The sequence below is a fragment of the Dendrobates tinctorius genome, unplaced genomic scaffold (genome assembly GCF_039654945.1).
Source record: "Dendrobates tinctorius isolate UK_male_01 unplaced genomic scaffold, ASM3965494v1 ptg000008l, whole genome shotgun sequence".
NCBI lineage: Eukaryota > Metazoa > Chordata > Amphibia > Anura > Dendrobatidae > Dendrobates > Dendrobates tinctorius.
This window is the reverse complement of record NW_027361676.1, coordinates 68,596,707-68,624,280: the sequence shown is the minus strand read 5'-3', so window position 1 is coordinate 68,624,280 and position 27,574 is coordinate 68,596,707. Positions and strand designations below refer to the sequence as shown.

Below are 27,574 nucleotides of genomic sequence, written 5' to 3'. Positions count from 1 at the left end.
TTTTACATATTTTTCTCATGATCCCCATAGAAAAAAAACACCAAAAAAATGTACAGTACAGTGGGTATGAGATTTCATGAAATCTCACCCATCTTTTGTTTTGTTAAATGCAGCAGATTTTCTGCAGCGTTTACACTACATTCGAACATTGCCTAAAATGTCAGAATAAGAATGGACAGTCCATTCTCTATATTTACCAACATGTTACTTCATCTTTTACCTCACATACCAATAACTCTGAAGGATGCTGCATCCTTACATAAGAACTAATATATGAACAGCAGTTTTACTGACAAGTTTGACAACGTAGAGTTCTCCTACCCATTTCTCTACATGCATCAAATTTATTGTCAATCCCTACTGCCTGCTCTTACACATAACTTTCCTTCCTGACCCTCACTGAGACCTGGCTGACACTCCCTGACACGGCCTCCCCGGCCGCACTGAGTTATGGTGGCCTCCACTTTACCCACACTCATCACCCTGGTAACAGACAGGGTGGTGGAGTGGGTTTCCTCCTTTCTAAACACTGCTCCTTCAACCCTATCCAACCCCCACCGTCCCTTATCCTTCCTTCTATCGAGGTTCACTCTGTCTGTATTTACTCTCCTTCTAATCTCCAAATGGCTGTCATATACCGACCACCGGGCTTAGCCACTGCCTTCATCGACCAATTCTCCACCTGGCTCCTCCACGTTCTCTCTTCTGACATCCCCACCATCATCATGGGGGATTTCAACATCCCCATTGACACCAGCCAGCAGCCTCCAAACTCCTGTCACTTACCTCATCCTTTGGACTTACTCAGTGGTCCTCCACAGCCACCCACACAGATGGACATACATTAGACCTCATCTTCACTCGCCTCTGTTCCCTATCTAATCTCAGAACCTCTCCCTTCCCCCTATCTGACCACCATCTACTCACCTTCTCATCCTTATCCTCCTCACCTGCCCCCCATGTCCAGCCACTAGCACATCCTCGCAGAAACCTCGCACACCTAGACATCCACAGACTCTCAGACTCTCTTCTACCTCTGTCCTCCATATCTTCACTCCACAACACGGACAGTGCCACCGCTTTCTTCAACACCACCCTCACATCAGCCATAGACTCAGTCGCTCCTCTCATGCATGGCAAAGTGCGACAAACCAATAGGCAACCCTGGCACAACAACCTCACCAAAAAAACTTCGACAAGCATCCAGGGTCGGCGTTGGAAGAAAACATGCCTGCCAGACGACTTCACTGCTTTCAAACAAGCTACACTTGCCTTTAAATCAGCCATCACCTCTGCTAAACAGACCTATTTCACAAATCTTGTATCTTCATTATCCCACAACCCAAAACAACTGTTCAGCACATTTAACTCTCTCCTCTGCCCACCACTGCCACCTCCAACTCCCCTCATCTCAGCTGAGGACTTTGCCACCTACTTCAAAAACAAGATTGACCAAACAAGGCAAACCTTTACAGTTCCACCACCCCAACCGCTCCACATACTAGACCTCTGCCCTTCCCTAATAACCTCCCTCTCCAACATCACTGAAGGAGAGCTTACTCATCTCCTTTCCAAATCACACCTCACCACCTGTGCACTTGACCCCATCCCTTCCCATCTGCTCTCCAACCTCATTAACATGATCATTCCAGCCCTAACCCATCTCTTCAACCTATCCCTAACTTCTGATACCTTCCCCTCTGCCTTCAAACATGCCACCATAACACCCATCCTCAAAAAATCAAACCTTGACGCAACTGCTATGCCAAGTTATCGCCCCATATCACTGCTCCCGTTTGTTTCCAAACTCCTCGAACAGCATGTCCATGCTCAACTTCCTCCCACCTCTCATCTGTCTCCCTCCTTGACATCCTGCAATCTGGCTTCTGCCCCCACAACTCCACTGAAACTGCCCTGACCAAAATTACTAATGACTTACTCACAGCCAAAGCTAACAGACAGTTCTCATCCTCCTCCTTCTTGACTTGCACTCTGCCTTTAACACAGTTGACCACTGCCTACTGCTACAGATTCTTTCTTCCCTTGGCATAAAAGACCTTGCCCTGTCCTGGATTTCCTCATACTTTTCTGACCGCACATTCAGCGTTTCCCACTCCCACACTACCTCCTCATCCCGCCCCCTCTCTGTTGGAGTCTCCCAAGGCTGTGTACTGGGGCCCCTACTTTTTTCCATCTATACTCTTGGCCTAGGACAACTCATAAAGTCCCATGGCTTCCAGTACCACCCGTATGCAGATGACACTCAGATCTACCTCTCTGTCACCTCTCTGCTGTGCAGAATCTCGGAGTGTCTATCAGCCATATCCTCCTTTTTCACCTCTCGCTTCCTAAAACTCAACGTAGACAAAACTGAACTCATTATCTTTCCTCCATCTCACGTATCTTCCCTACCAGATCTATCTATTATGGTAAACAGCATCACGCTCTCTCCCGCACCTGAAATCCGCTGCCTCGGAGTAACTCTCGACTCTGCCCTGTCCTTCAAACCACACGTCCAAACTCTTGCCACCTCAATCTACTAAAACTCTTGTACTTGCCCTCATCATCTCCCGCCTTGACTACTGCAAGACTCTCTTCTGTGGCCTCCCTGCCTACTCTCTTGCACCACTCCAGTCTGTCTTCAATTCTGCTGCCCGACTAATCCACCTCTCTCCTCGCTACTCCCCTGTCTCTCCCCTCTGCAAATCCCTCCATTGGCTCCCAATTCCCCAACGAATCCAGTTCAGACTACTAACACTGACCTACAAAGCCATCCACAACCTTTCCCCTCCCTATATCTCTGAACTAATCTCCCAATATCTTCCCTCACGTAATCTTCGATCCTCCCAAGACTTCCTACTCTCCTCCACACTTCGTTCCTCACACAACCGCCTCCAAGATTTCTCCTGAATATCCCCTATCCTCTGGAATACCATGCCTCAACACATCTGATTATCCACCACCCTTGGATCCTTCAAAAGGAACCTGAAAACCCATCTTTTCAGGAAAGCTTACAGCCTGCAATAACCATTCTGCCGTCTCACCACCGCCTGAGCTGCTGCACCCCCGAACTTCTGTCTCTTCCCCACTATCCCGTAGAATGTAAGTCCGCAAGGACAGGGTCCTCTCCCCTCTGTACCAGTCTGTCATTGTAAATCTGTTTACTGTTAACGATATCTATAACTTTGTATGTAACGATATCTATAACTTTGTATGTAACCCCCCTTCCCATGTACAGTACCATGGAATTAATGGCGCTTTATAAATAATAATAATACAGTCCTATGCAAATCGCCTCTTCAGAGAGAAAGAGGACAGTATCTCTAGTGCCATTTATTAGATGTAGTTATCCTAAAAGTCATTATGAACCCTTTAACATGCCTTCAGAGACTTGGAACTCCTCTGAAAGAGAGACATTACCCCTTGAAGCCAATGTCTGAGACCTCTCACCCAACAAAAACAGACCTCCAGCTTTGCACTGATGAGGGGCAAACACCCCTAAACACGCATCTGCAAATGTAGATTCTGGTTTGGCCTCAAACCCTATGTCATGTGGCAAGGCTGTTTAAAGGGTAGTTATTGACTTTTATAATTGCTGCATTCATATAAATACTTTTATGCTTAAAAAAGGACAAAAGTATTCTATGACTGATGCCTTTTTTGGCTAACCAGAAAATTATATTTGCTGGCTTCTAGAGCACAGAGACTGATTCATCAGGCTGGCTTACAAAGGAATGACTGAGTTAAGAGCACTACATCCAATAGGTAGAACTAGAATTCTAGTCATCGTCTTATCTAAAGATGCTATTTGCGTATTTAAATTACCAGAGAAAAATTGCACATTCTATAAGTCTCCTTACGCCAACTTGTCATTCTCCACAAAGACAGACATTACCCCTGAGAGCCAATATAGAGTTGCAAAAATTGCACTAGTGAAAATAAAGTGCAAAAGATTCAGATTGTGCTCACATCTCTATTAGTAGCCTGTACAGATTCAATAAAAAAAAGTCTGAAAAAATAGTGCAATATCATAAGGATTGAGCATTCAAATAAAGTCCGTGGAGCCTCATTTAAGAGTCTCAAACACGGGACTAGCCAGTTCTTCCTCCAGGGAAGGACCCAGACAAGGAGTGGCTCCTTTCGGAAATCACCATTACCACCATATTAAGTGGCCCTTTAAGTCAATATCCAGCTCTTTACGAGTTTACAGATATGACAAGGGAAATACCAAGGATTGTTTCATGATGTTGGTCTACTAGGCATTGCTCCCACCTAGCAAGAATCCTACTCCACACTGATGAGGGGCAACACCCCGAAACAGCTGTCTGTGGATGGATACCTGGCCTTGGTATTTCCCTTGTCATATCTGTAAACTCGTAAAGAGCTGGATATTGACTTAAAGGGCCACTTAATATGGTGGTAATGGTGCTTTCCGAAAGGAGCCACTCCTTGGCTGGGTCCTTCCCTGGAGGAAGATCAGGCTAGTCCCGTGTTTGAGACTCTTAAATGAGGCTCCACGGACTTTATTTGCATATTTGTATTTCCCAGGGAGCAATGCACCTAGGATTTCACTGATTGAGCGCCTTTGCCGGCTGCCGCAGTGTTTTCTTTGACTGGTCTCCCTGAGGTCAGTGATTGTTTCGTGATGAAGGATTGAGCATTGTAATTTTTTTTTTTTTTTTTTAATTTCTATGTGGGATGGAAATGATGATTCATTTTTTAACATACCCTAAGTAAACTTAATATTCTCTCATCATCCTTACAGATGTATCCAATAATCAAAGAATACGGAGAACTTTTAGTAAAGAATATTCATGAGACAATTGCTAATAAAGAATCTTTAAATATGAAGAAGTAAGTAAATAGTTTTATTACATTGTATCTGATCTGCAGCACAGCTGTTACCATGTCTCCTGGACAGAGTCCTGTATATAAGCTATGTGGAAAACCATTCCCTCTAGTCGGGCTGCCCAGCTAAAGCCATATGCCACATATTAGTTCAGACCAGAAATATACCAACGTCAAAAATACCAGATATATTTTTGCCTATAGATATATCTGGATGCTCAAAAGATTTGATTCACAAATTGAGAATTGAGTGTGGGCACTAGACACCTGTGAACATCTGTCTAGGGAAATCAAAATGGTCATCGTCTTGTTACACTGACAGAAACCTGTCCTAGGATGGTAATAAGACAGAGACTTGTGAGCATGTGCAGTAGGAAAGTCCGCCTCTTCCTACATGTGTAAGAAGATGAGCTTTAAGTGGATAGTTTGATCTAATACTGGAGATACCACAGATAAGAAGAGGCTGCTAACACTGCTGTCCACTCTGCCTATCTGATCTGCTACTTGAGGTACCAAGGATGCTGAGGTAAGAGGAGGCTGCTCACCCTGCTGTACAACGTATATATCTGATGTGCTACTGGAGGTACCAAGGGTGCTGAGGTAAGAGGAGGCTGTTCACACTGCTGTGCAACCTATATATCTGATCTGCTACTGGAGGTACCAAGTGTGCTGAGGTAAGAGGAGGCTGCTCACATTGCTGTCCACCCTGCCTATCTATTTTAATAGTGTAGATACTAGGAGTGCTGAGGTAAGAAGAGCCTACTCACACTGTTGCCACGATGTTTATCTGAGCTAATACTGGAGATACCAGGATGCTGAGGTAAGCAGAGGCTGCTCACACTGCTGTCCACCCTGCCTAACTTATCTAATACTGGAGATACCACGGGTGCTGAAGTAAGATAAAGCTGCTTACACTCCCATCACCCCATCTTTCTGAATGACTTCTGTGACACGGATGGATGTAGTATGTGATATAATTTATATGTATGTCAGAGTAGCTGAATTTCCTAATTCTTACATGCTAACAGACACCTGTCCTATTACTATTTTAAGACGAGCTTTCATCGGTGTAAAAAGTCAGCAGTGATTAGACAAAACAAGTTTGTGATTTACTAATTAAACGTATTTAAAAATTTATTTAGAATGACTTTTCTTTATTTTTTATATTACTCGTTAACCCTTTAGTGGGTGTAATTACAGTATCTTACAGTCTGAATACAGTAATATTAAACTGAAGCATTTTGTGTCATGTTGACCTCACCAAAAATTTGGTTCACAATTGTACATCTTTTGATATTACGGCAAAAAATTCTACTCAGCTCAAATGTATTTTACATACACAGGACAATCATTATCTTGAAGAGGACCACATGTGAAGTGATTGCATTGCAATCTTTTTGATTCTTCTCTTGCAATTTCCAATAAACTTGATGAAAAACTGTTAATGGAAGCAGGCATGTTAAGGTGATACATGAGGGTCTTGGGTTTATTAAGCTCAGACTGGTATTTCGCCATTTTGTCATTTCAGCATATTTGGAAGCTACAGCATGGACATTGTCCTGAGCACATCGTTCAGTGTGAATGTGGATTCATTGAATAATCCCAATGATCCATTCGTGATCAATGCAAGAAACCTTTTCAACTTCTCCTTTTTTAATCCTTTGTTCTTAATAACAGGTAAGTACTATTAAGATCTATCAAGATTAGAGTTGAGCGAAATGGGTCGGTCAAATTCAAAAATCGCCGACTTTAGCTAAAGTCGGGTTTCGATCGGCCGTGAGGTCATGAGGTCGGCCATGAGGTCGCCGAGCAGAGCGCCAAAGTCGCGGTTCAAATAATGCTTCCAGTGCCTTTTCTCAGCCAATGATGGAGGACGCACACTGTGGGCAACGCGATGACATGGGCAGCGGCCACCACCATCTTAGAGAAGGGCATTGAAGTGATTGGCTGGCTTTGTGTGGCATCACAGTGGCTATAAAAGGCCGTGACTGCCGACCGCCATCTTACTTCTGCCGATCTTAGAATAGGGAGAGGTGCTGCTGCTGATTCTGAATAAGGGAGAGCATTAGGCAGGGAAGAAGAAAAAAAAAATTGCTTCTGCTGATAGCGCTTTTCACTGTACAGTTAGTGTGTAGTGAAAGGGGAGGCTTTTTGTTGTGTGCAGCAGCGCTGGTGGTGATTAGGCTGCCTTTTAAGGCTACCTGATGAATTGCTGTGTGCACACTGCTGTTCAAACTGCTTTTTTCAAAGCACTCCAACTTTTATTATTTTGTTCTGGTGAGTTACAGAGCATTCATTTTTTTACACACCGTATAGCGGTGTATGCTCCTCACACACTGCCGTGTACTGGCTGGTATCACGGACAAATACAAGCTATCTGGGTGTGACTCTGGAAAAACAAGACGAGGAGATTTTCCATTTTTCCAGACCTACACCTTATAGAGCTGTCCGCTTTTCAAACAGTTTTGTTTATCTGCTGTTTGATCACGGTCAAAACTATACAGAGACAGCGTGTGTCACTCCGTATAAAAATAGACAGAGATTGACAATTTTCCATACAGACACCGTATAGCGGTGTTAGGAATCTGGGTTCTATGTTGCCTATGCGGGAATCCAGATTCTCACATTTGTCTCCAGAGGCTAAGTCCTTTTTTCCCAACTTCTGAGCATGCCCACGGGACGAGCTCCCATTGGAGTTCAGGAGTCAGGTGCTCAGGTCCTGCTCTTGATTCCATTGGCTTAGCTCAGGGCTCTGGAGATTTCTGGCTGGTCCTGTACGCTATAAAAAAGTGCACATGGCCGCTATGCCATGCGCTAGTATTTCATACTGCTGCTGTATGTATGGTGACGGATGCTTGGACTGGTGACTGACTTATTAAGAAACCCCTTCCCTCTGATAATACGATTGTGTGAGCGATTGGGCAGCCGCCAGTAGCAGCGCCAGCGCGCTCCAGCTATTCCTGTCTCAGCAGCTAGCGTCCTGCATCGCGCCAGTGATATTGCGGTGTCTCCTCTCAGGCTCCGTTCACACCGCGCTGCGATTGCAGTTCCTCGAGCGTTCGCAGTTGCGACGTCTCGCACCTCGTTTCACGGTAGGTCTTGTCGGAGTAGTTCTGACATTTAAGGCTGCTCCTGTGACCCTTTAATACCATGTCGCTGTTGTTCTGTGACTTAAACAGACACAGCCTTTTGTGTGCTTTAAGGTTGCGGCTCTGTGTCCTTAACAGAACTTGCTTCAGTGCACTCTGGGTGCAGTTAACCCCGTGCACATTAATGCCACAGTGCTCTGCCTCTCTAGCAGCGGTCATATCACCTGCCGCACGGTGGACCCCGTGGCGAAGGCACTTTAATTATTTATTTTTTTTAGTGCCTTCCGCCACTCCTAACAAGCAGTGTACGCTCCTCACACACTATCGTGTACCGGCTGGTATCACGGACAAATACAAGCTGTGTGTGACTCTGGAAAAACAAGCCGAGGAGATTTTCCATTTTTCCAGACCTACTGTCATTATCCAGGTTGGATGATGACAGTTAAAAGCACATGTAACCTTTTTTTTTCCTTAAGCTGTGTGCTTAAGTTTGGTTTTCCCCCGGTGGCCATTAGGATTATTACACAGTGGTGTCTTTTGTTCTAGTTTGCCCCCAGTGGTGGTTAGCGTTATTGCACGGGAATCACTAACAGGTGTGATTCCTCTGGCTTAACTATAAAGGTGTGTCATGTGCTCTCATTGGTGTTGGTGATAGTGTTCATTTCCAACCATCCTTGGTGGAGGAAGGAGCTAGAGAGAGTTCCTTGCAGCACGGTCAGAGCCCTGGTGTGGAAGTAGTCAGAGGGGATTTCCTTGCAGCTCTAACAGAGCTTGGTGGCAGCTATTCAGGAGGAAAGCTGCATTCTGGTGGTGGACTCTGTTGCTGGGAGCAAGAGCAACAGAGCAAAGCTAAGTGGTGTTTCCCTGTTTGTGCCTTTCCTTTATGTGTGTTTCAGTGCAGTGGTGGGATTAGTCTCTGCACCGGCCATTTCACTAGAAAGGGGTAGGTGCAGGGCGAGCTAGGGCTTAAAGGTATCCTGATCGACGCCCGGTGCGGAACCGGCTTAGGGATCGGTAGGAGTGTAGAGACACTGACTCAGGGGAGTGCAGGAGGTCTCCACGTCCCCGTTCCCTATCGCAGGGCCCACCATTGTAATTGTTTCCCTGGTGTTTCCCCTTATTTAAATTCGCCCTGCTGGAGGCAGTATATCCAGTTTCACGTGTATTTCCGAAATTCGTCTGCTGGATGCGGTGTGTCCGGCTGCACGTCTTATTATTTAAATTCGCCCTACTGGAGGCGGTGTATCCAGGGTCGTGTGTGTCATAAAAATTCGCCCTGCTGGAGGCGGTGTGTCCAGTCACATGTTGACCATTACACCTATACCTTATAGAGCTGTCTGCTTTTCAAACAGTTTCATATATCTACTGTTTGATCACGGTCAAAACTATACAGAGACAGTGTGTGTCACTCCGTATAAAAATAGACGGTTATCGACAATTTTCCATACAGACACCGTATAGCGGTGTACGCTCCTCACACACTACCGTGTACCGGCTGGTATCACGGACAATACAAGCTATCTGTGTGACTCTGGAAAAACAAACCGACGAGATTTTCCATTTTTCCAGACCTACACCTTAAAGAGCTGTCCACTTTTCCAACAGTTTCGTATATCTGCTGTTTGATCACGGTCAAAACTATACAGAGACAGCGTGTGTCACTCCGTATAAAAATAGACGGAGATTGACAATTTTCCATACAGACACCGAATAGCGGTGTATGCTTCTCACACACTACCGTGTACCGGCTGGTATCACGGACAAATACAAGCTATCTGTGTGTGACTCTGGAAAAACAAACCGAGGAGATTTTCCATTTTTCCAGACCTACACCTTATAGAGCTGTCCGCTTTTCCAACAGTTTCGTATATCTGCTGTTTGATGATGGTCAAAACTATACAGAGACAGCGTGTGTCACTCCGTATAAAAATAGACGGAGATTGACAATTTTCCATACAGACACCGAATAGCGGTGTACGCTTCTCACACACTACCGTGTACCGGCTGGTATCACGGACAAATACAAGCTATCTGTGTGTGACTCTGGAAAAACAAACCGACGAGATTTTCCATTTTTCCAGACCTACACCTTATAGAGCTGTCCGCTTTTCCAACAGTTTCGTATATCTGCTGTTTGATGACGGTCAAAACTATACAGAGACAGCGTGTGTCACTCCGTATAAAAATAGACGGAGATTGACAATTTTCCATACAGACACCGTATAGCGGTGTACGCTCCTCACACACTACCGTGTACCAGCTGGTATCACGGACAAATACAAGCTATCTGTGTGTGACTCTGGAAAAACAAACCGAGGAGATTTTCCATTTTTCCAGACCTACACCTTATAGAGCTGTCCGCTTTTGAAAAAGTTTCGTATATCTGCTGTTTGATGACAGTCAAAACTATACAGAGATAGCGTGTGTCACTCCGTATAAAAATAGACGGAGATTGACAATTTTCCATACAGACACCGTATAGAGCTGTCCGATTCTCAAACAGTATTGTATATCTGCCGTTCGCATTACAGTCACATCTATACAGAGTCAGCGTGTGTGTGACATTCCGTAAATACATATACGTAGATTGTTAGTTACACAAAAAACGTATACAGCTGTACACTTCTGATACATTTCCGTATATCTGCTTGTTGGATTACAGTCAAATACATACTGAGAGAGCGTCATTGACTAACAAAATATATACGTAAATTTTATTTTTTTAATACACCTTACTGTGACGACTCCTGGAGTGGACCCTCTGGGTCGTGACACCAACCCTCCCAGGGCGAGCTGACCTAGTGAAGACCACCCTCTATACAGGGAGTGTCAGGGGCAAGCCCCAGGGGGTGAGGCACCACGACTGCTGGCACCAGGCGGCCGGCTCACAGGAGACACGAGTGGGTGAGTGTGTCTGCAGGAACGTGTAAAGTGTGGACACGGGAACACGTGGTATACAGAGACTTCGTTCGTCCGGGTATGAGTGAAGCAGGATGCGTGCAAGGAGCACGTCAGAGCACTGAGTCAGGCAGCAGGTGTGCCAGGAGGCACAACAGAGTAAGAGACTGAGTACAGGATCAGAGCATGTGCCAGGAGGCACGACTGAGTATGAGACAAAGCACAGGGTCCGAGTGTGTGCCCGGAGGCACAACTGAGTATAAGACAGAGCACGGAATCAGAGTGTGTGCCAGGAGGCACAACTGAGTATAAGACAGAGCACGGAATCAGAGTGTGTGCCAGGAGGCACAACAGAGGATGAGATAGAGTACAGTGTCAGAGCATGTGCCAGGAGGCACAACCAAGTACGAGACAGAACACAGGGTCAGAGCGTGTGCCAGGAGGCACAACCAAGTACAAAGCAGACTGCAGATTCAGAGCGTGTGCCAAGAGGCACAACAGAGTGCAAGGCAGGGGACCTGAATACAGCACACAGCCAGGCAGGGACACGGCAGACCAAGCCAGGAAGCACAACAATAATCAGGCACCTCCCCTAGGGGGAGATCGTCTGATATAGCACATGACTACTACTGGTTCCGGGTCAGGACCTAGCCAGAAAGCACATGACCACTACAGGTTCCGGGTCAGGTCCTCCATTACCATAGAGAGGACCGAGCCCTATACAGCACTGACAGGAGCGTGCAAGCGCAAACGTGACATGTAGGAGGAGACCCGGGGACGAGAGCTGCGCGTGCGCACCCGACAGGACCCCCGGAGTGACCGCAGCTCCGGAAGGGATGACGTCGGGACCGAGGTCCCGCCCCCAGGTGAGCACGGCGTGACACTTACACAGCTGGACGCTCCTCATACAGTACCATCTCTCTGCTGGTATTTTTGTTACATTTTCCCAAACATGAGGAAGTATGGTGGAAGAGGCCGCGGATGTGGGCAGGGGGGCGCAGCTGGTAATGATGGTGGTGGTGCATCGGCTGGTTCTGGCAAAAGCACAATAGCAGCTAAGGCAGGAGGTGTTGAGCCTGTGTCATCGTTTGGCCCAAAAAGGCCTGTAAGGTTCCCTTTTCTTGGAGTAGGAAAACCACTTTTAAAGCCGGAGCATCAGGAACAGGTTTTGGCGTACATTGCCGAAACAGCCACCAGCTCTATTGCCTCCTCTTCTGAACGTTCGAAACCTGCAACCACGGAGTCGTCAGTGCAGGGTTCTGGTCAGGAAAAACACCTTTCCTTGTGTCCTTCAACCCACCAAAAGTTAAGGATGCAGAAGCCCACACTTCAGATTACTCTATGGAGCATTGGGTATGCAGGCCTTGCCAATGTATGCAGATGCCTCCGCATGCGTCGTTTTGATGGTGCGGCGACCTGCGCCAAACGCAACATGTTGGATTTTGTTGATGAAAGAGCTGCAGCCACGGGAAGAGCATGAATGCTCAGCACAGGATGACGGGCACAAAAAAAGTGTGCCAAAAATACAATTGGGAGTGTGGGATATTTGGGGAGCCTGGGGGAGGGAGCTGGAATGAGGACTGGGGAGCTGCTGCTGGTGTGATCACAGATCAGTCACAGAGCAGCCATCACACAACACAGATTGCAGGAGGCACAGGAGGAGATAGATCACAGGAGGATCGCACTGGCTACCAATTATTTTTCTCTCGCTCAGGTACACAGACGGGGTACACAACCGCTCTGCATGCCAACTCTGAAGCAAAGATGTCATGCAGAGCAGTGATCGCTATTTTAGATTGACCCATTTGGCGCTGATTGGTCAGTAACTATTCAGCCAATCAGCGCCAAAGCGATCACTCAGGAGAGGTGACATGGTGATCACCCCACCCATGGATTTTTTTTTGTAATTTTATTGTGACATCGCTGTGATTAGTTGGTCAGAATTGCAGGGATAGCCTGATATCAGAGACATCAGCCATTTGCATTGTGCAGTGACCGGAAATACCAGCGTTGTATAAATACTTCACTTTGCGGTAATGCGGCTCCCGCAGAACAGTATATGTACGACGCATGTCGGGAAGGGGTTAATGCGTGCCACAAACATTTAATTTTAGACGGCATCTTACATGGCACTATTTTCTGATCAGCCATGTCACAACCATGAAGTTCTACTCCAAGGTCGCAAAGTAGACCTCAACAGCAAATGCATCCATCATCTCTACATCCCAAAAGACGTCAGAAAAGTCTTGTAGCTCTTAAAAATATGGTCAATGAAATCCACTGTGCTGATTGAATGATTCAGGCTCTGCTTTTTTTCTTATAGTTCTGTTTCCGTTCCTGATTCCTCTTTTGAAGAAACTGAATTTTTGCTTCCTGCCGAGGAGTGTCCTCGACTTTTTTCAAGATGCTATAACAAGCATTAAGAAAAGCAGGCAGAAAGGAGTTCACACAGTAAGTGAATGTTTACTCAACTGGGAAATACTGTATATACTCGAGTATAAGCTGATCCGAGTATAAGCCGACCCCCCTAATTTTGCCACAAAAAAATGGGAAAACGTATTGACTCGAGTATAAGCCTAGGGTGGGAAATGCTCCATAGATTATTCCCCCATATGGTGTCCCCAGAAGAAGCTCCATAGATTATTCCCCCATATGCTGCCCCCATAAGAAGCTCCATAGATTGTTCCCCCATATGCTGCCCCCATAAGAAGCTCCATAGATTGTTCCCCCATATGCTGCCCCCATAACAAGCTAAATAGATTGTTCCCCCATATGCTGCCCCCACAACAAGCTCCATAGATTGTTCCCCCATATGCTGCCCCCACAACAAGCTCCATAGATTGTTCCCCCATATGCTGCCCCCACAACAAGCTCCATAGATTGTTCCCCCATATGCTGCCCCCACAACAAGCTCCATAGATTGTTCCCCCATATGCTGCCCCCACAACAAGCTCCTTAGATTATTCCCCCATGTGCTCCCGCTGCTGCATGTAAAAATAAAAAAAATGACATACTCACCTCTCCGTCGCTCGGTGTCAGATACTCACGTGTCCTGCGTCCATGGCTGCTCACCGCTATCTGCCACGTCATCGGTCAGTGACGTTCAGACTGCAGGGGGCGCGGCGCGCACTAATCACGTCACCGCGCCCTGTGCTGTCACTGTCACTGACCGATGACAGACAGCAGCAAGCAGCCATGGACGCAGGACAGGTGAGTATCGCTATACTTACCCGTCCTGACACTGTCTCTTGAGCCCCCAGCTTCTCCGCGCTCTCTCTTCCTGCTTTCAGCGATCTGTGATACCGCTCATTAAAAGTCATGAATATGCGCATATTCATGAGCTTTAATGAGCGGTACCACGTGACCACTGAAGGCAGGAAGAGAGAGCGTGGAGAAGCTGGGGGCTCAAGAGACAGCGTCAGGACGGGTAAGTATGACCTGACACCTCCGACCCCCCCGGTGTATATGACTCAAATATAAGCCTAGAGGGGGACTTTCAGCCCCAAAAAATGGGCTGAAAATCTCGGCTTATATTCGAGTATATACGGTATGTGAAGGGATTCTCTTCTAACCCCTGCTACCATATTTGATTAATCAAAATGTTATGTTTTTCAATTTTGATCTCAAACTGACTTTGAAATATCCGTGTTAAGAGAAAGGCAGGAGATAATATATCATATATATGTAATATGTGAAGTCATAAAGGTAGTCGCTAAATTGTCTGAGATAAAGTACTATAGTGGAATGCAAAGGATTTCATTTACCGTATTTTGGAGCTTTGCCTGCTCTGATCTTTTATCTGGTCTTTCAGGATCGAGTAGATTTCCTACAACTGATGGTAGATGCTCAATGTAAAGACAACAGTACAGGAGAGTCAGATCATGGCTATAAAGGTATGAACATTGATTTTCTGCAATATACACTCCTCAACATAAAACACCAAGAAGGAAATGTCGTGGAATAATGGAAATAACAGGTTTGAAATACACGTTAATGATAAAAATAATGGAAACTATTTTCAAAACATCTTGATTTACTCAGAATCGAATATGAGCACCACATGCAGAAATTCTCGCTCTTACATGTCTTGGTTGCTATCAGCTAGGTTATTAATGGTTTTCTGAGGAATGTTTTGCCACGCTGGATGCACTTGGACACACAAATCATCAAGATTTGCTGCTGGCAGCTCCTTTTGCAATTGCCGACTGTGACGGATCACACAAGGGAAGGAGTGTGTCGACTTCACTCACCTCTGGGGAGGAGTGAGAGTGACTCAGGGATCGGTTCTCTGGCGCCACCACTTACCCCAGGTCAGTCAGGGAACTGCACCGAGGGCAAATATTCGCTGGAGAGGCTCCCCTTATAGGTACGAGTTATTGAGGAGCTCCAAGTGAGGGGGGATATATATCACCAGTCCAGGCTGGGGATACATATGTAAACCTTCCGACTGTCACTGTCAGAGTTCCTCACTAACACAGTACGGTATGCTGCCACCAGTTCCTCGTTCGATATAGGCCCCATCTGACAACAGGCTTATATCGAGTCAGAAACCAACCCCCGGGGTAGCGTATAATAACCAACCAAGCGTGCGGACGTGGGGATTCGTGGATCGAGATAAAAGAGCAGCCCAAGATTAATTTTGTATTTAATCGCCGAAAAGGCTCACCAGAAAAATACAGGTGTGTGTATATATATATATATATATATATATATATATACACACACAAGAACAATATGCAAGTATACAGACAGGAGTGCCGTACAAGGGTAGGGTACACATAGATTACAATTACCATATTATGTAGCTTGTGACCACAGGGAGGCGCTGATAGATCACAGGTCCAAATCTATGATATGTGATTCTCTGGCCGCGTCAGATAACGGGCCTCCTTTTAGTAGGAAAAATGAGTCCAATATGAGGAGCTGCCTATTATCCCCTAGACTGCTCCCTCTCACATGCTGCGTCCACCCCTGAGCTGTGCCGCCTCCTCCTTCCTTCCATATCTGAGAGCATGATTTTCCAGCCAGATCCGTGGATGCCCATAACTTTCCGCCCAAAGGTCTAAATAAGACTGCGGCGCCACCAATAGGTTCTGCTGGATTTTATCTGTGCAGGAAGTCCAAATACGGCTACCGTATTTAGTTCCTGGCAGCTATACTTTATAACTCAATAACACAGAGTTCCAGAGGTGGCTGCTTGGTATGGGCTTGTGGGGAAAAGAATGTAAATTCCGATTATGTGCTCGGCTAGGTTGAGAGATATTGCATTCTTTTATTATAGGTCATTTTCTAGATTCAATATCTCAGAACCTTGTGCTGGGACCTGTGGTGCCACAATGTCTGCATGGCAGCCAGAGTCAAGCAAAGGAAGGCAGGTGGCTAGTAACTGCACAAGAGTTCACACCCCTGCGATAATTGCTGGGGACACAGAGTCTATGTCTTTTGCCCCCCCCCCCACCCGGGGAGAGTTTTAAAGGCCTATTTGCTCAAGCTAATTAAAAAAAACATTGGTCTGGGGGAATGTCAACGGTGTCGTCTGAGTTTTGAGCATGTATTTTTGTGTCAAACTGTATCTGTCAGAGAATTCCATCAGAAATGAGAAAATGAGAAATAAAAAAGTATATATTCTGATTGACTAAAAAGAAAAAAACGTACTTCAATAAATTTCAATATATGAGTTAATAAATGTAGGTAAAATGCCTTACAAAAATAAAGCAGCAAGTAGATGGATAAATCAATCAGATGTGCAAGTTACATAGCAACAGCAGATACCATACAATATCAAAATTGAGTCAAAGTAACCAGGTAAAATGGACAAGTGCCAATATATTAGATAATAATAAATTAGTCCCACTTCACCTGAGAGAAAAAGCTAACGCAAAACGCGCGTCAGGGCCTATCTATACTGCTGCAACTCTTCTCCTAAGGTCAGTTCACCTCTTTAGCACTTTATTGATACCTTCTTTGTGTATTCTAAGCAGTTAACTTTCACTGCCAACTTACTAATAGTCATTTGTGCACTGCACTTATAGATAATTTAGCTGTCAATACCTATGCACTAATTTATTATTATCTAATATATTGGCACTTGTCCATTTTACCTGGTTACTTTGACTCAATTTTGGTATTGTATGGTATCTGCTGTTGCTATGTAACTTGCACATCTGATTGATTTATCCATCTACTGGCTGCTTTATTTTTGTAAGGCATTTTACCTACATTTATTAACTCATATATTGATATTTATTGAAGTGCAAGCTTTTTTTTCTTTTTAAGCAATCAGAATATATACTTTTTTTATTATTTCTCTTTTTTTTCACTACTTCTATGATATCTTGTGGGTTTTTTCTGGTGCACTCACAATAGCACTAGCTACTATGATTAATTCTTGGGAGTATTGTTGCCGTGGTATTTTTGCTATATGTCCCCACTCTTTTAGTAATGTATTTTAATGACTTTTTGAAATAAAAGCAAGGACATCATTGGTCAGTAACTGCAAAGGGAGCTGCCAGCAGCATATCTTGATGATTTGCTCGAATTAATTCAGCATTAGTTAAATACTGTAGTTACATAGGTTCAAAAAAGACCTAGGTCCATCAAGTTCAACTTTTCTCCACCAATTAAAATTTTTTTCACTAAATTAACTATATTAATATATAGCATGTCAGACTATCATTAATAACCTCATAGATGACAACCAAGGCGTGTACGTGCCTGTATGTCTGCACACGAGTGCTCACATTCAAAAATAAATTACGATGTTTTAAAAATTTTGTTTCCATTTCTTTCATCATTTGCATATCATTAAAATGTCTATTGATCATGTGATTTCCATAATTCCACGCGTTTTATATGCAAAATGATTGTATCAAACTCCATATTGTATTTATTTAATAGAATTGACAGACACTGAAATTATGGCCCAGGGACTTATCTTCATTATGGCTGGTTATGAGACCACAAGCACTACACTGATGTTTCTGGCTTATAATTTGGCAACTCATCCAGATGTCCAAACAAAACTTCAGGAGGAAATTGACACCTTTCTTCCCAATAAGGTAACAGCGATATGGAATAATGGCATTAAATGGTGCCGTACTATACATAATGTTCAATGTCTTTTGGTGTATGAGAAGCTTAAGGCTTAAATTGAAAAGCTAAATAGATACAGTGCCTTGTGAAAGTATTCGGCCCCCTGGAACTTTTCAACCTTTTCCCACATATCATGCTTCAAACATAAACATATCAAATGTAAATTTTTGGTGAAGAATCACCACGTGGAACACAATTGTGAAGTTGAACAAAATTTATTGGTTATTTTAAATTTTTGTGGAAATTCAAAAACTGAAAAGTGGGGCGTGCAATATTATTCGGCCCCTTTAACGTAATATTTTGTTGCGCCACCTTCTTTTGCTGCAGTTACAGCTGCAAGTCGCTTGGGGTATGTCTCTATCAGTTTTGTACATCGAGAGACTTGAATTCTTGCCCATTCTTCTTGGCAAACAGCTCGAGCTCAGTGAAGTTTGATGGAGATTGTTTGTGAACAGCAGTTTTCATCTCTTTCAACAGATTCTTGATTGGATTCAGGTCTGGACTTTGTCTTGGCCATTCTAACACCTGGATACGTATATTTGTGAACCATTCCATTGTAGATTTTTCTTTATGTTTGGGATCATTGTCTTGTTGAAGACAAATCTCCGTCCCAGTCTCAGGACTTTTGCAGACTCCAACAGGTTTTCTTCAAGAATGGTCCTGTATTTGGCTTCATCCATCTTCCCATCAATTTTAACCATCTTCCCTGTCCTTGCTGAAGAAAAGCAGGCCCAAACCATGATGCTGCCACCACCATGTTTGACAGTGGGCATGGTGTGTTCAGGGTGATGAGCTTTGTTGCCTTTATGCCAAACATATCATTTGGAATTGTTGCCAAAAAGTTCGATTTTGGTTTCATCTGACCAGAGCACCTTCTTCCACTTTTTGTGTGTCTCCCAGGTGGCTTGTTGCAAACTTTTGTAGGGTCAGTGGGCCGAGCTGGGGGGGTGGTCCCTCTTCTTACCGTGCAGAGATAAAAACAGAGACACGATGGAGGCAGATTCTGGGTGCAACGGGTCCAAGTTTATTTACTCGCCGTCCGTCTGACGGCCTCAGAGCACACCGCACTTCCTTTACCTCACGGCCCTCCGTTTCCAGGGCCGCTTCTTACACACCGTACGTTACACTGAGGGACGTGTATGCACACACCGTCCCCTCTTCACTCGTCAACGCTCCTGACAGGTCCGTCACTGTGGCCGCCTTAGGCCCTTAAGCCAACAGCGCTTCCACTGATCAGTCGTCGTGTCAAATACGGTGTCTCACACCCAGTGCCTCGTCCCTTCTGCGGTTCTTCCTGTCAGGACCACCCCCCTGATGTTCTCTCTCCTCAGTCCCCCTGGTTTAGATTCTCCTCACAGCGCACAGACTGTCGCAGTCCTCCTGTCACTGGAGCTCCCCCCTGGGGACTAGAACCTTCTAGAACCCTCCCTCAGTATTTATAGCTCTCCCGGTCCCCTGTCACTGTAACCCCGCCCCCCATGACCAACGGTTTCTAAAGCCCTAAGCTGATGTCAAGTCCTTTGCTCACACTCCTCCCTGCCATCTAATGGTCAACCCAAGGTACTGCACCTCCACTACACTTTCCTAGCTGTTTCCCCACTGTAATAACTGACACCTACCTACACTGTGCAAACCTTTCCTTCTTCACTCTGACTAGCCCGTCCGTCCGTCAGGTCACCTTCCCTACACTCCCCTTCCTTTGTCCATTGTCGTCCTCGACAATCGTCATCCCTGCCTTCGTCGTTCTGAAGCTACACCTACATTCTGTTGTCGGACCAGCTGTTGAGCCAAACCCACTATCTGCGGGGGCCGAACCATACTGGGAGCACTATGCTCTGAGCAGCCTACTGCTACTCACCAGCGCGCACGCCACATGACAACGTCTTTCAAATTGGGCTAGGTACACCCATATTCTCTCTATGGCGTGTACCTTCCCCTACTCTCCCCTACTGTCACCTTCCACTATTCGGTACGCCATGATCGAGGTCTCTTACCTTCCAGATCATTACCAGCGCCCGCCTTCCTACTTCAGGGGTGTCCTGACCTGACCTAGGACGGCTGTCTTTCTCACGTCTTCCAACTCATTTTCCCTTCTTTCAATTACATGCCATGGTCGGCGTCCCGGTCTCCCAGACCTCCTCAACTCTTAGATCCCTACCGGATCTCACACTTTCCTTTGGTCCCGCAGACCTTCCCTTACCCGGACCTGTTGCATTTTACTTTGGCATATTATACATTAAACAACTTTATAATAGCACAAGTACCCATTTTTATATTTTTTTTTTCGTTTTCTTTTGCTCATTTTAAAACCAACATAACATTGCATGTCTTCTTTCTCCCCCCTTCCTTGGACCTGAACACTCCTCCACTTCTCCGTATCCCCGTTCTGTCAAGTTTCAAATCAGCAAATAACATCCTGTAAGAGGAACATACTAAAAATAAACTCAGCACATCAAATATTTTTTTTTTTAAACTAGAACTGTTCTTCAGAACCTGCACTACAGTGCACCGAACTCTCGACAGTCTACTTCACCTCGCAGTGGCTAGTAGTAAGGGACCCCACAGCCGTGGAGCCCCCGGGGATACTGAGGGTGTCCATTCAAGTCCTCTTCTTTTCCATGCCGGCCTCTCCTTCAGTGTGGAGCAGGTCCCACACTTCCTGCTCCCGGGCCTTCTTCTTCCTGATCACCTCCGCTACCCACATGGAGGGAACAGCACGGGCCCTGGAGTCCTGTGGGCGGGACTCCTCTGAAAAAGACCGCAAGACACAAACGGCCGAAAATTTCTGTGGCCCAGCAGCCACTGGGGTCAGGTGGCAAATGGGGACAACCGGGTCCTCGGGGGCTGGAATCACAGGGCCCGCTAAGTCGGCCGCAGCCGACTCCAGCAGCGGCATAACCGCGGCCTCAGGACAGGCCGCATCCACTACTTCCAAAGGAGCCGGAGTAATGGCCGATTTCAACGATGCAGCTGCTATTAGCAGGGAAAGCACAGCAGCGTTTTCTTTGGTTGAGCTCTGCACTGGTGACTCCGGGCGGGGTAGTTCGGGGACATGAGCGGGGGCCTCGCTCAGCTCCGCATACATTACGGGGCCCGTGGTAACTAGGCCTTCCGGTGCGCAGGGGGCCGCGTGCTGCAGCAGAATGGTGGGGGCCGCTTGCGGAGGCACTGGTAGGGCCGGGGATACTCTCACCTTCCCCGGCGCTGCGGCATCCGTCCCATCATTACGCGGTTTCCCCCGCAGCCTCCGTTCCTTGCTCCACTGTCCTGCGGGCCTTCCCTCCGGACTCGGGGGCTCTGCTGAGAAGTCCTCTGCTGGTATTGGTGGCGGCCGTTCTCTCTGACTCTGCTCAAGCTCCGCTCCCCGGCTCAGCATCCCGCTGCCTGCCCGTGGTTCTGAAGATGACTTCTGGTGCAGCTCCATCTCTCGCCGCCATCGCCACTCTAGGCGGCCGATGCCCCGACACCCGCAGCGTCTCATACCGTCCGTTGGGCAGCACTCGAATGGCGTCAGACAGCCGCAGCCAAGTTTTTCTTCTGTGCCACTCCTCCTGCTGGGTGGAGCGTTGGCAGACCTTTCCACCCATCTGACAGGGTCCAGTACATGGGAGCGTCGGCCTCCAGGCACATACTGCTGTCCACAGGGGTACCTTGGAGGGGGCCCCAGTCCTTTCAACACGACTGCAAACACTTGGAACTCTCCCCTGCGCTGTAGTAATGCCGCCATCTTGCGCAGCACCTGATGCCGCCCCGGATCTTCTGTCAGCACCACTGAGTCACCACAGCGCTCCCAATTTGTAATCCACAGGTAAGCCAATTGTAATCCACAGGTATTTATAATCCAAGCAGCACAGTCCAAGTCCTTCTCCATCCTTTAAGGCAGGCCTGCCGCAGAAGATAATGTATTAGCGGCGGCGATCCTGCCTACTACGCCAAATGTAGGGTCAGTGGGCCGAGCTGGGGGGTTGGTCCCTCTTCTTACCGTGCAGAGATAAAAACAGAGACACGATGGAGGCAGATTCTGGGTGCAACGGGTCCAAGTTTATTTCACTCGCCGTCCGTCTGACGGCCTCAGAGCACACCGCACTTCCTTTACCTCACGGCCCTCCGTTTCCAGGGCCACTTCTTACACACCGTACGTTACACTGAGGGACGTGTATGCACACACCGTCCCCTCTTCACTCGTCGACGCTCCTGACAGGTCCGTCACTGTGGCCGCCTTAGGCCCTTAAACCAACAGCGCTTCCATTGATCAGTCATCGTGTCAAATACGGTGTCTCACACCCAGTGCCTCGTCCCTTCTGTGGTTCTTCCTGTCAGGACCACCCCCCTGACGTTCTCTCTCCTCAGTCCCCCTGGTTTAGATTCTCCTCACAGCGCACAGACTGTCGCAGTCCTCCTGTCACTGGAGCTCCCCCCTGGGGACTGGACCCTTCTGGAACCCTCCCTCAGTATTTATAGCTCTCCCGGTCCCCTGTTACTGTAACCCCACCCCCCATGACCAACGGTTTCTAAAGCCCTAAGCTGATGTCAAGTCCTTTGCTCACACTCCTCCCTGCCATCTAATGGTCAACCCAAGGTACTGCACTTCCACTACACTTTCCTAGCTGTTTCCCCACTGTACACCTACCTACACTGTGAAAACCTTTCCTTCTTCACTCTGACTAGCCCGTCCGTCCGTCAGGTCACCTTCCCTACACTTTAGAGGACACTTTTTATGGATATCTTTGAGAAATGGCTTTCTTCTTGCCACTCTTCCATAAAGGCCAGATTTCTGCAGTGTACGACTGATTGTTGCCCTATAGACAGACTGTCCCATCTCAGCTGTAGATCTCTGCAGATCATCCAGAGTGATCATGGGCCTCTTGGCTGCATCTCTGTTCAGTCTTCTTGTTTGAGATGAAAGTTTAGAGGGACGGCTGGGTCTTGTTAGATTTGCAGTGGTATGATACTCCTTCCATTTCAAAATGATCGCTTGCACAGTGCTCCTTGGGATGTTTAAAGTTTTGGAAATCATTTTGTATCCAAATCCAGCTTTAAACTTCTCTACAACAGTATCACGGACCTGCCTGTTGTGTTCCTTGGTCTTCATGATGCTCTCTGTGCATCAAACAGAACCCGGAGACTATCACAGAGCAGGTTCATTTATACAGAGACTTGATTACACACAGGTGGATTATACTTATCATCATTAGTCATTTAGGACAACATTGGATCATTCAGAGATCCACAATGTACTTCTAGAGTGAGTTTGCTGCATTGAAAGTAAAGGGGCCGAATAATATTGCACGCCCCACTTTTCAGTTTTTGAATTTCCACAAAAATTTAAAATAAACAATAAATTTCGTTCAACTTCACAATTGTGTCCCACTTGTTGTTGATTCTTCACCAAAAATTTACATTTGGTATTTTTATGTTTGAAGCATGATATGTGGGAAAAGGTTGAAAAGTTCCAGGGGGCCGCATACTTTCGCAAGGCACTGTATAGGTGCATCTCACAAAATTAGAATATCATCAAAAAGTTAATTTATTTTAGTTCTTCTATACAAAAATTGAAACTCATATAGTAGATAAAGTCATTACAAACAGAGTGATCTATTTCAAGTGTTTATTTCTGTTAATGTTGATAATTACGGCTTATAGCCAATAAAAACCCAAAAGCCATTATCTCAGTAAATTAGAATACTTTATAACACTTGCTTGAAAAAATGATTTTAAAATCCGAAATGTTGGCCTACTGAAATTTATATTCAGTAAATGCCCTCAATACTTGGTCGGGGATCCATTGGCATCAATTACTGCATCAATGAGGCGTGGCATGGAGGCGATCAGCCTGTGGCACTGCTGAGGTGTTATGGAAGCCCAGGTTACTTTGGTAGCAGCATTCAGCTCGTCTGCATTGTGGGGTCTGGTGTCTCTCATCTTCCTCTTGACAATACCCCATAGAGAATCTATGGGGTCAAGGTCAGACGAGTTTGCTGGCCAATCAAGCCCAGTGATACTGTTGTTTTTAAACCAGGTATTGGTACTTTTGGCAGTGTGGACAGGTGCCAAGTCCTGCTGGAGAATTAAATTTCCATCTCCAAAAAGCTTGTCGGCAGAGGGAAGCATGAAGTGCTCTAAAATTTTCCTGGTAGACGGCTGCACTGACTTTGGTCTTCATAACACACTGTGGACCTATACCAGCAGATGACATGGCTCCCCAAACCATCACTGATTGTGGAAATATCACACTAGACCTCAAGCAGCTTGGATTGTGTGCCTCTCCACTCTTCCTTCAGACCCTAGGACCTTGATTTCCAAGGTCTAGTGTGAAGTATCCACAACCAATGATGGTTTCGGGAGCCATGTCATCTGCTGCTGTAGGTCTGCATCCCTGCCAGGGAAGGGAATGAGGGAGGGAGGTAGGAAGCGTGCATGGACACCGGCACTACAGTGACAGAGAAGTTCAGCTCCCGTTTTCAACTGTAGGGCTGAACATATACAGCACATTAGATAGCTGTTGGACTAATGAAGGTGGGCTTGGCAGAGTATGAAGAACGGAGTAGACTCCTCATTTGATGGTTTATTTCCATAATAAAAAAAAAAAAAATGAACTGGCGAGTTGCAACCTGCCATCGGGGAACAATAAGGAGTCCCCTATACAAATTTGATATTTAGTCGGTCTTATTTATATTAGACAATATGGAATGGTTATGTAATCAGATTTGCCATTCATTTTAAGAAATCTCCACATTAGAGCCCTAATGCTGCCATTAACACAAAGCTCTCCAAAAATTATTGGCTAATAACTGTGTGAATTTCATTTTAATCAACTTCGTAATTACCGTATGTCATTTATGGTGAAATTTACAATGGTCTGAGATTAAAAAGTAATACCCTAGCAATGAATTCATTGTCTTCAGGCTACTCCAACATACGAAGCTCTGAAGCAGATGGAGTACCTTGATATGGTGATTTATGAAACGTTACGACTCTATCCCTCGTCTCTGAGACTTGAGCGTGTTTGTAAGACCACCACTGAGATCAATGGAGTGACTATCCCAAAGGGCGTTGTAACTGTTATCCCAGTCTTTGTGCTGCATCGTGACCCTGAGTTTTGGCCGGAACCAGAGGAATTCCGACCTGAAAGGTATCATATATATGGGGGCATTTATTGGGAAAATATAATGAGTATAAAGAGAAAATCTCAATCATATCAAATGTTTTCATTACTTTATTCAAGTTCTTCTGATAATACATTGTAAAGCTCAACATTCTCAATCAGCCCCATCACCCTCCCTCACCAGAGGAGGGAGCCCACCAGACCTCAACGGCGAAGGGAAAAATGAACCCACAACACTCCTGCAAGAGTTCTCCAGATATGTTATGGCTTTTTGTTACATATACACAGCACTGAACAAACCTGTGAACAGTATAGGAATCGCTTACACTTCCTCCTCGGGACCAAGTTGGTGCCGAGAGGGAGCCAAAGCTGTTGAGTCCTAGCATATCCAGATCAGATCTGTTTTTCAAGTAGTAGGCTGGATTTATACAGTTATTGGGGCTAGCATACCAGCCTCAGTAACAGGTGAAATAAGCAATGTAAAAAATATATTTAATTAAAATGCCTCCCAAAAGTCTTTATGAACTTATGGGGGGGGCACAATGTGTGAAATAAATGAAGAAAAAAATTATTTAAGAAAAAACGAAAAAATTTGACAAAATGAAAAATAAAACAAAAGAACACTACCACAAAGGCATTTCTCGTTTTCCAGGTCCCTATTCTATGCCAATCCTCACTAAGACTGTAGTCTCCATCTGAATGGAGGGGAAATGGCCCTGGTTTGATTAAAAATGCCTTAACGTGGCTTCCAGGTACACATAACTTTTTTTCATATTTCTAATGCAGTAATGCAATTCATTATTCATTTTTCATGTTTGCATGGTTTGGCGCTACAGTGTGCTTCCTTTCTTGCTTGAATGATATGAGTTGGTGACTCTAGGTTAAGCACCTGTTCACACTATGCTTATGCTTGGATGTGACGGTCAGTTTTTGAAATTTGTATTCATTTACCTTCTGACTGAGCACTCCACCTGTTAGCTGCAGGCGTTTTTAATCAAACCAGGGCCATTTCACCTCCACAGAGATATAGACTTCAGTCCTAACAGAGGATTTTTCATAGGTTTCCATTCAGATGGAGGCTACAGTCTTAGTGAGGATTGGCATAGAATAGGGACCTGGAAAACGAGAAATGCCTTAACGTGGCTTCCAGGTACACATAACTTGGCCATTTTATGCGCTAAACCTTCTCAATTTTTCATATTTCTAATGCAGTAATGCAATTCATTATTCATTTTTCATATTTGCATGGTTTGGAGCTACAGTGTGCTTCCTTTTTTGCTTGAATGTATATGAGTTGGTGACTCTAGGTTAAGCACCTGTTCACACTATGCTTATGCTTGGATGTGACGGTCAGTTTTTGAAATTTGTATTCACATAAGTTTATAACGTACAGCCGTAAAATTAAAAAATCATATTTTTCTCCAAAAAATGATCTTTTCACCCACAAATTGTTATTTTCCCAAGGGAAACATGACTCCAAAAGTTATTGTGCAAATTGCCCTGAGTACGCTGATACCCCATATGTGGGTGTAAACCACTGTTTGGGTGCATGGCAGAGCTCAGAAGGGAAGCAGCACCGTTTGACGTGAAATTGGCTGGAATTGAGATTGGGTGCCATGTCGCGTTTGGAGAGACCCTGATGTGTCTGAACAGCGGAAACCCCCACAAGTGACCCCATTTTGGAAACTAGACCCCCCAAGGAACTTATATAGATATGTGGTGAGAACTTTGAACCCCCAAGGGCTTCACAGAAGTTTATAATGTACAGCCGTACAATTAAAAAAATCATATATTTTCAACAAAAATGATATTTTCACCCCCAATTTTTATTTTCCCAAGGGAAACAGGACCCCAAAAATATTGTGGGGGTAAACCTCTGTTTGGGCACATGACAGAACTCGGAAGGGAATGAGCGCCGTTTGACCTTTTCAGCGCAGAATTGGCTTGACGCCATATCGCATTTGGAGGGCCCCTGATGTGCCTAAACAAGGGAAACCCCCACAAATTACACCATTTTGGAAACTAGACCCCCCAAGGAACTTATCTATATGTGTGGTGAGAACTTTGAACCCCCATGGGCTTCACATAAGTTTGTAACGTACAGCCGTAAAATTAAAAAACTCATATTTTTTCCATAAACATGATCTTTTAGTCCCCAATTTTTTTATTTTCCCAAGTGTAACAGGAGAAATTAGACCCCAAAAGTTGTTTTCCAATTTGTCATGAGTATGCTGATACCCCATATGTGGGAGAAAACTACTGTATGGACACACGTCGAGGCTTGGAAGGGAAGTAGTGACGTTTTGGAATGCAGACTTTGATGGAATGATCTGCAAGTGTCATGTCACGTTTGGAGAGCCCCTGATGTGCCTAAACTGTGGAAAACCCCCACTAGTGACCCCATTTTGGAAACTAGACCCCCCCAAGGAACTTATCTAGATGTGTGGTGAGCACTTTCAACCCCCAAGTGCTTCACAGAAGTTTATAGCGTAGAACCATAAAAATTAAAAAAATCATATTTTTTTCCACAAAAATGATATTT

The 27,574-nt window shown here is 45.4% G+C and overlaps 1 protein-coding gene across 2 annotated transcripts in view; it reads left to right on the top strand.

Moving 5' to 3' along the window:
• Positions 1 to 27,574, top strand: part of LOC141092180 (cytochrome P450 3A24-like) — a 66,122-nt gene that overhangs the window by 25,701 nt on the left and 12,847 nt on the right. For both annotated transcript variants that reach the window (XM_073578172.1, XM_073578181.1), the window contains 6 exons: positions 4,766 to 4,854; positions 6,377 to 6,525; positions 13,159 to 13,286; positions 14,647 to 14,728; positions 17,733 to 17,893; positions 24,833 to 25,059. In XM_073578172.1, coding sequence (XP_073434273.1) covers positions 4,766 to 4,854; positions 6,377 to 6,525; positions 13,159 to 13,286; positions 14,647 to 14,728; positions 17,733 to 17,893; positions 24,833 to 25,059 — 836 coding nt within the window. The remainder of the gene's footprint in view (positions 1 to 4,765; positions 4,855 to 6,376; positions 6,526 to 13,158; positions 13,287 to 14,646; positions 14,729 to 17,732; positions 17,894 to 24,832; positions 25,060 to 27,574) is intronic.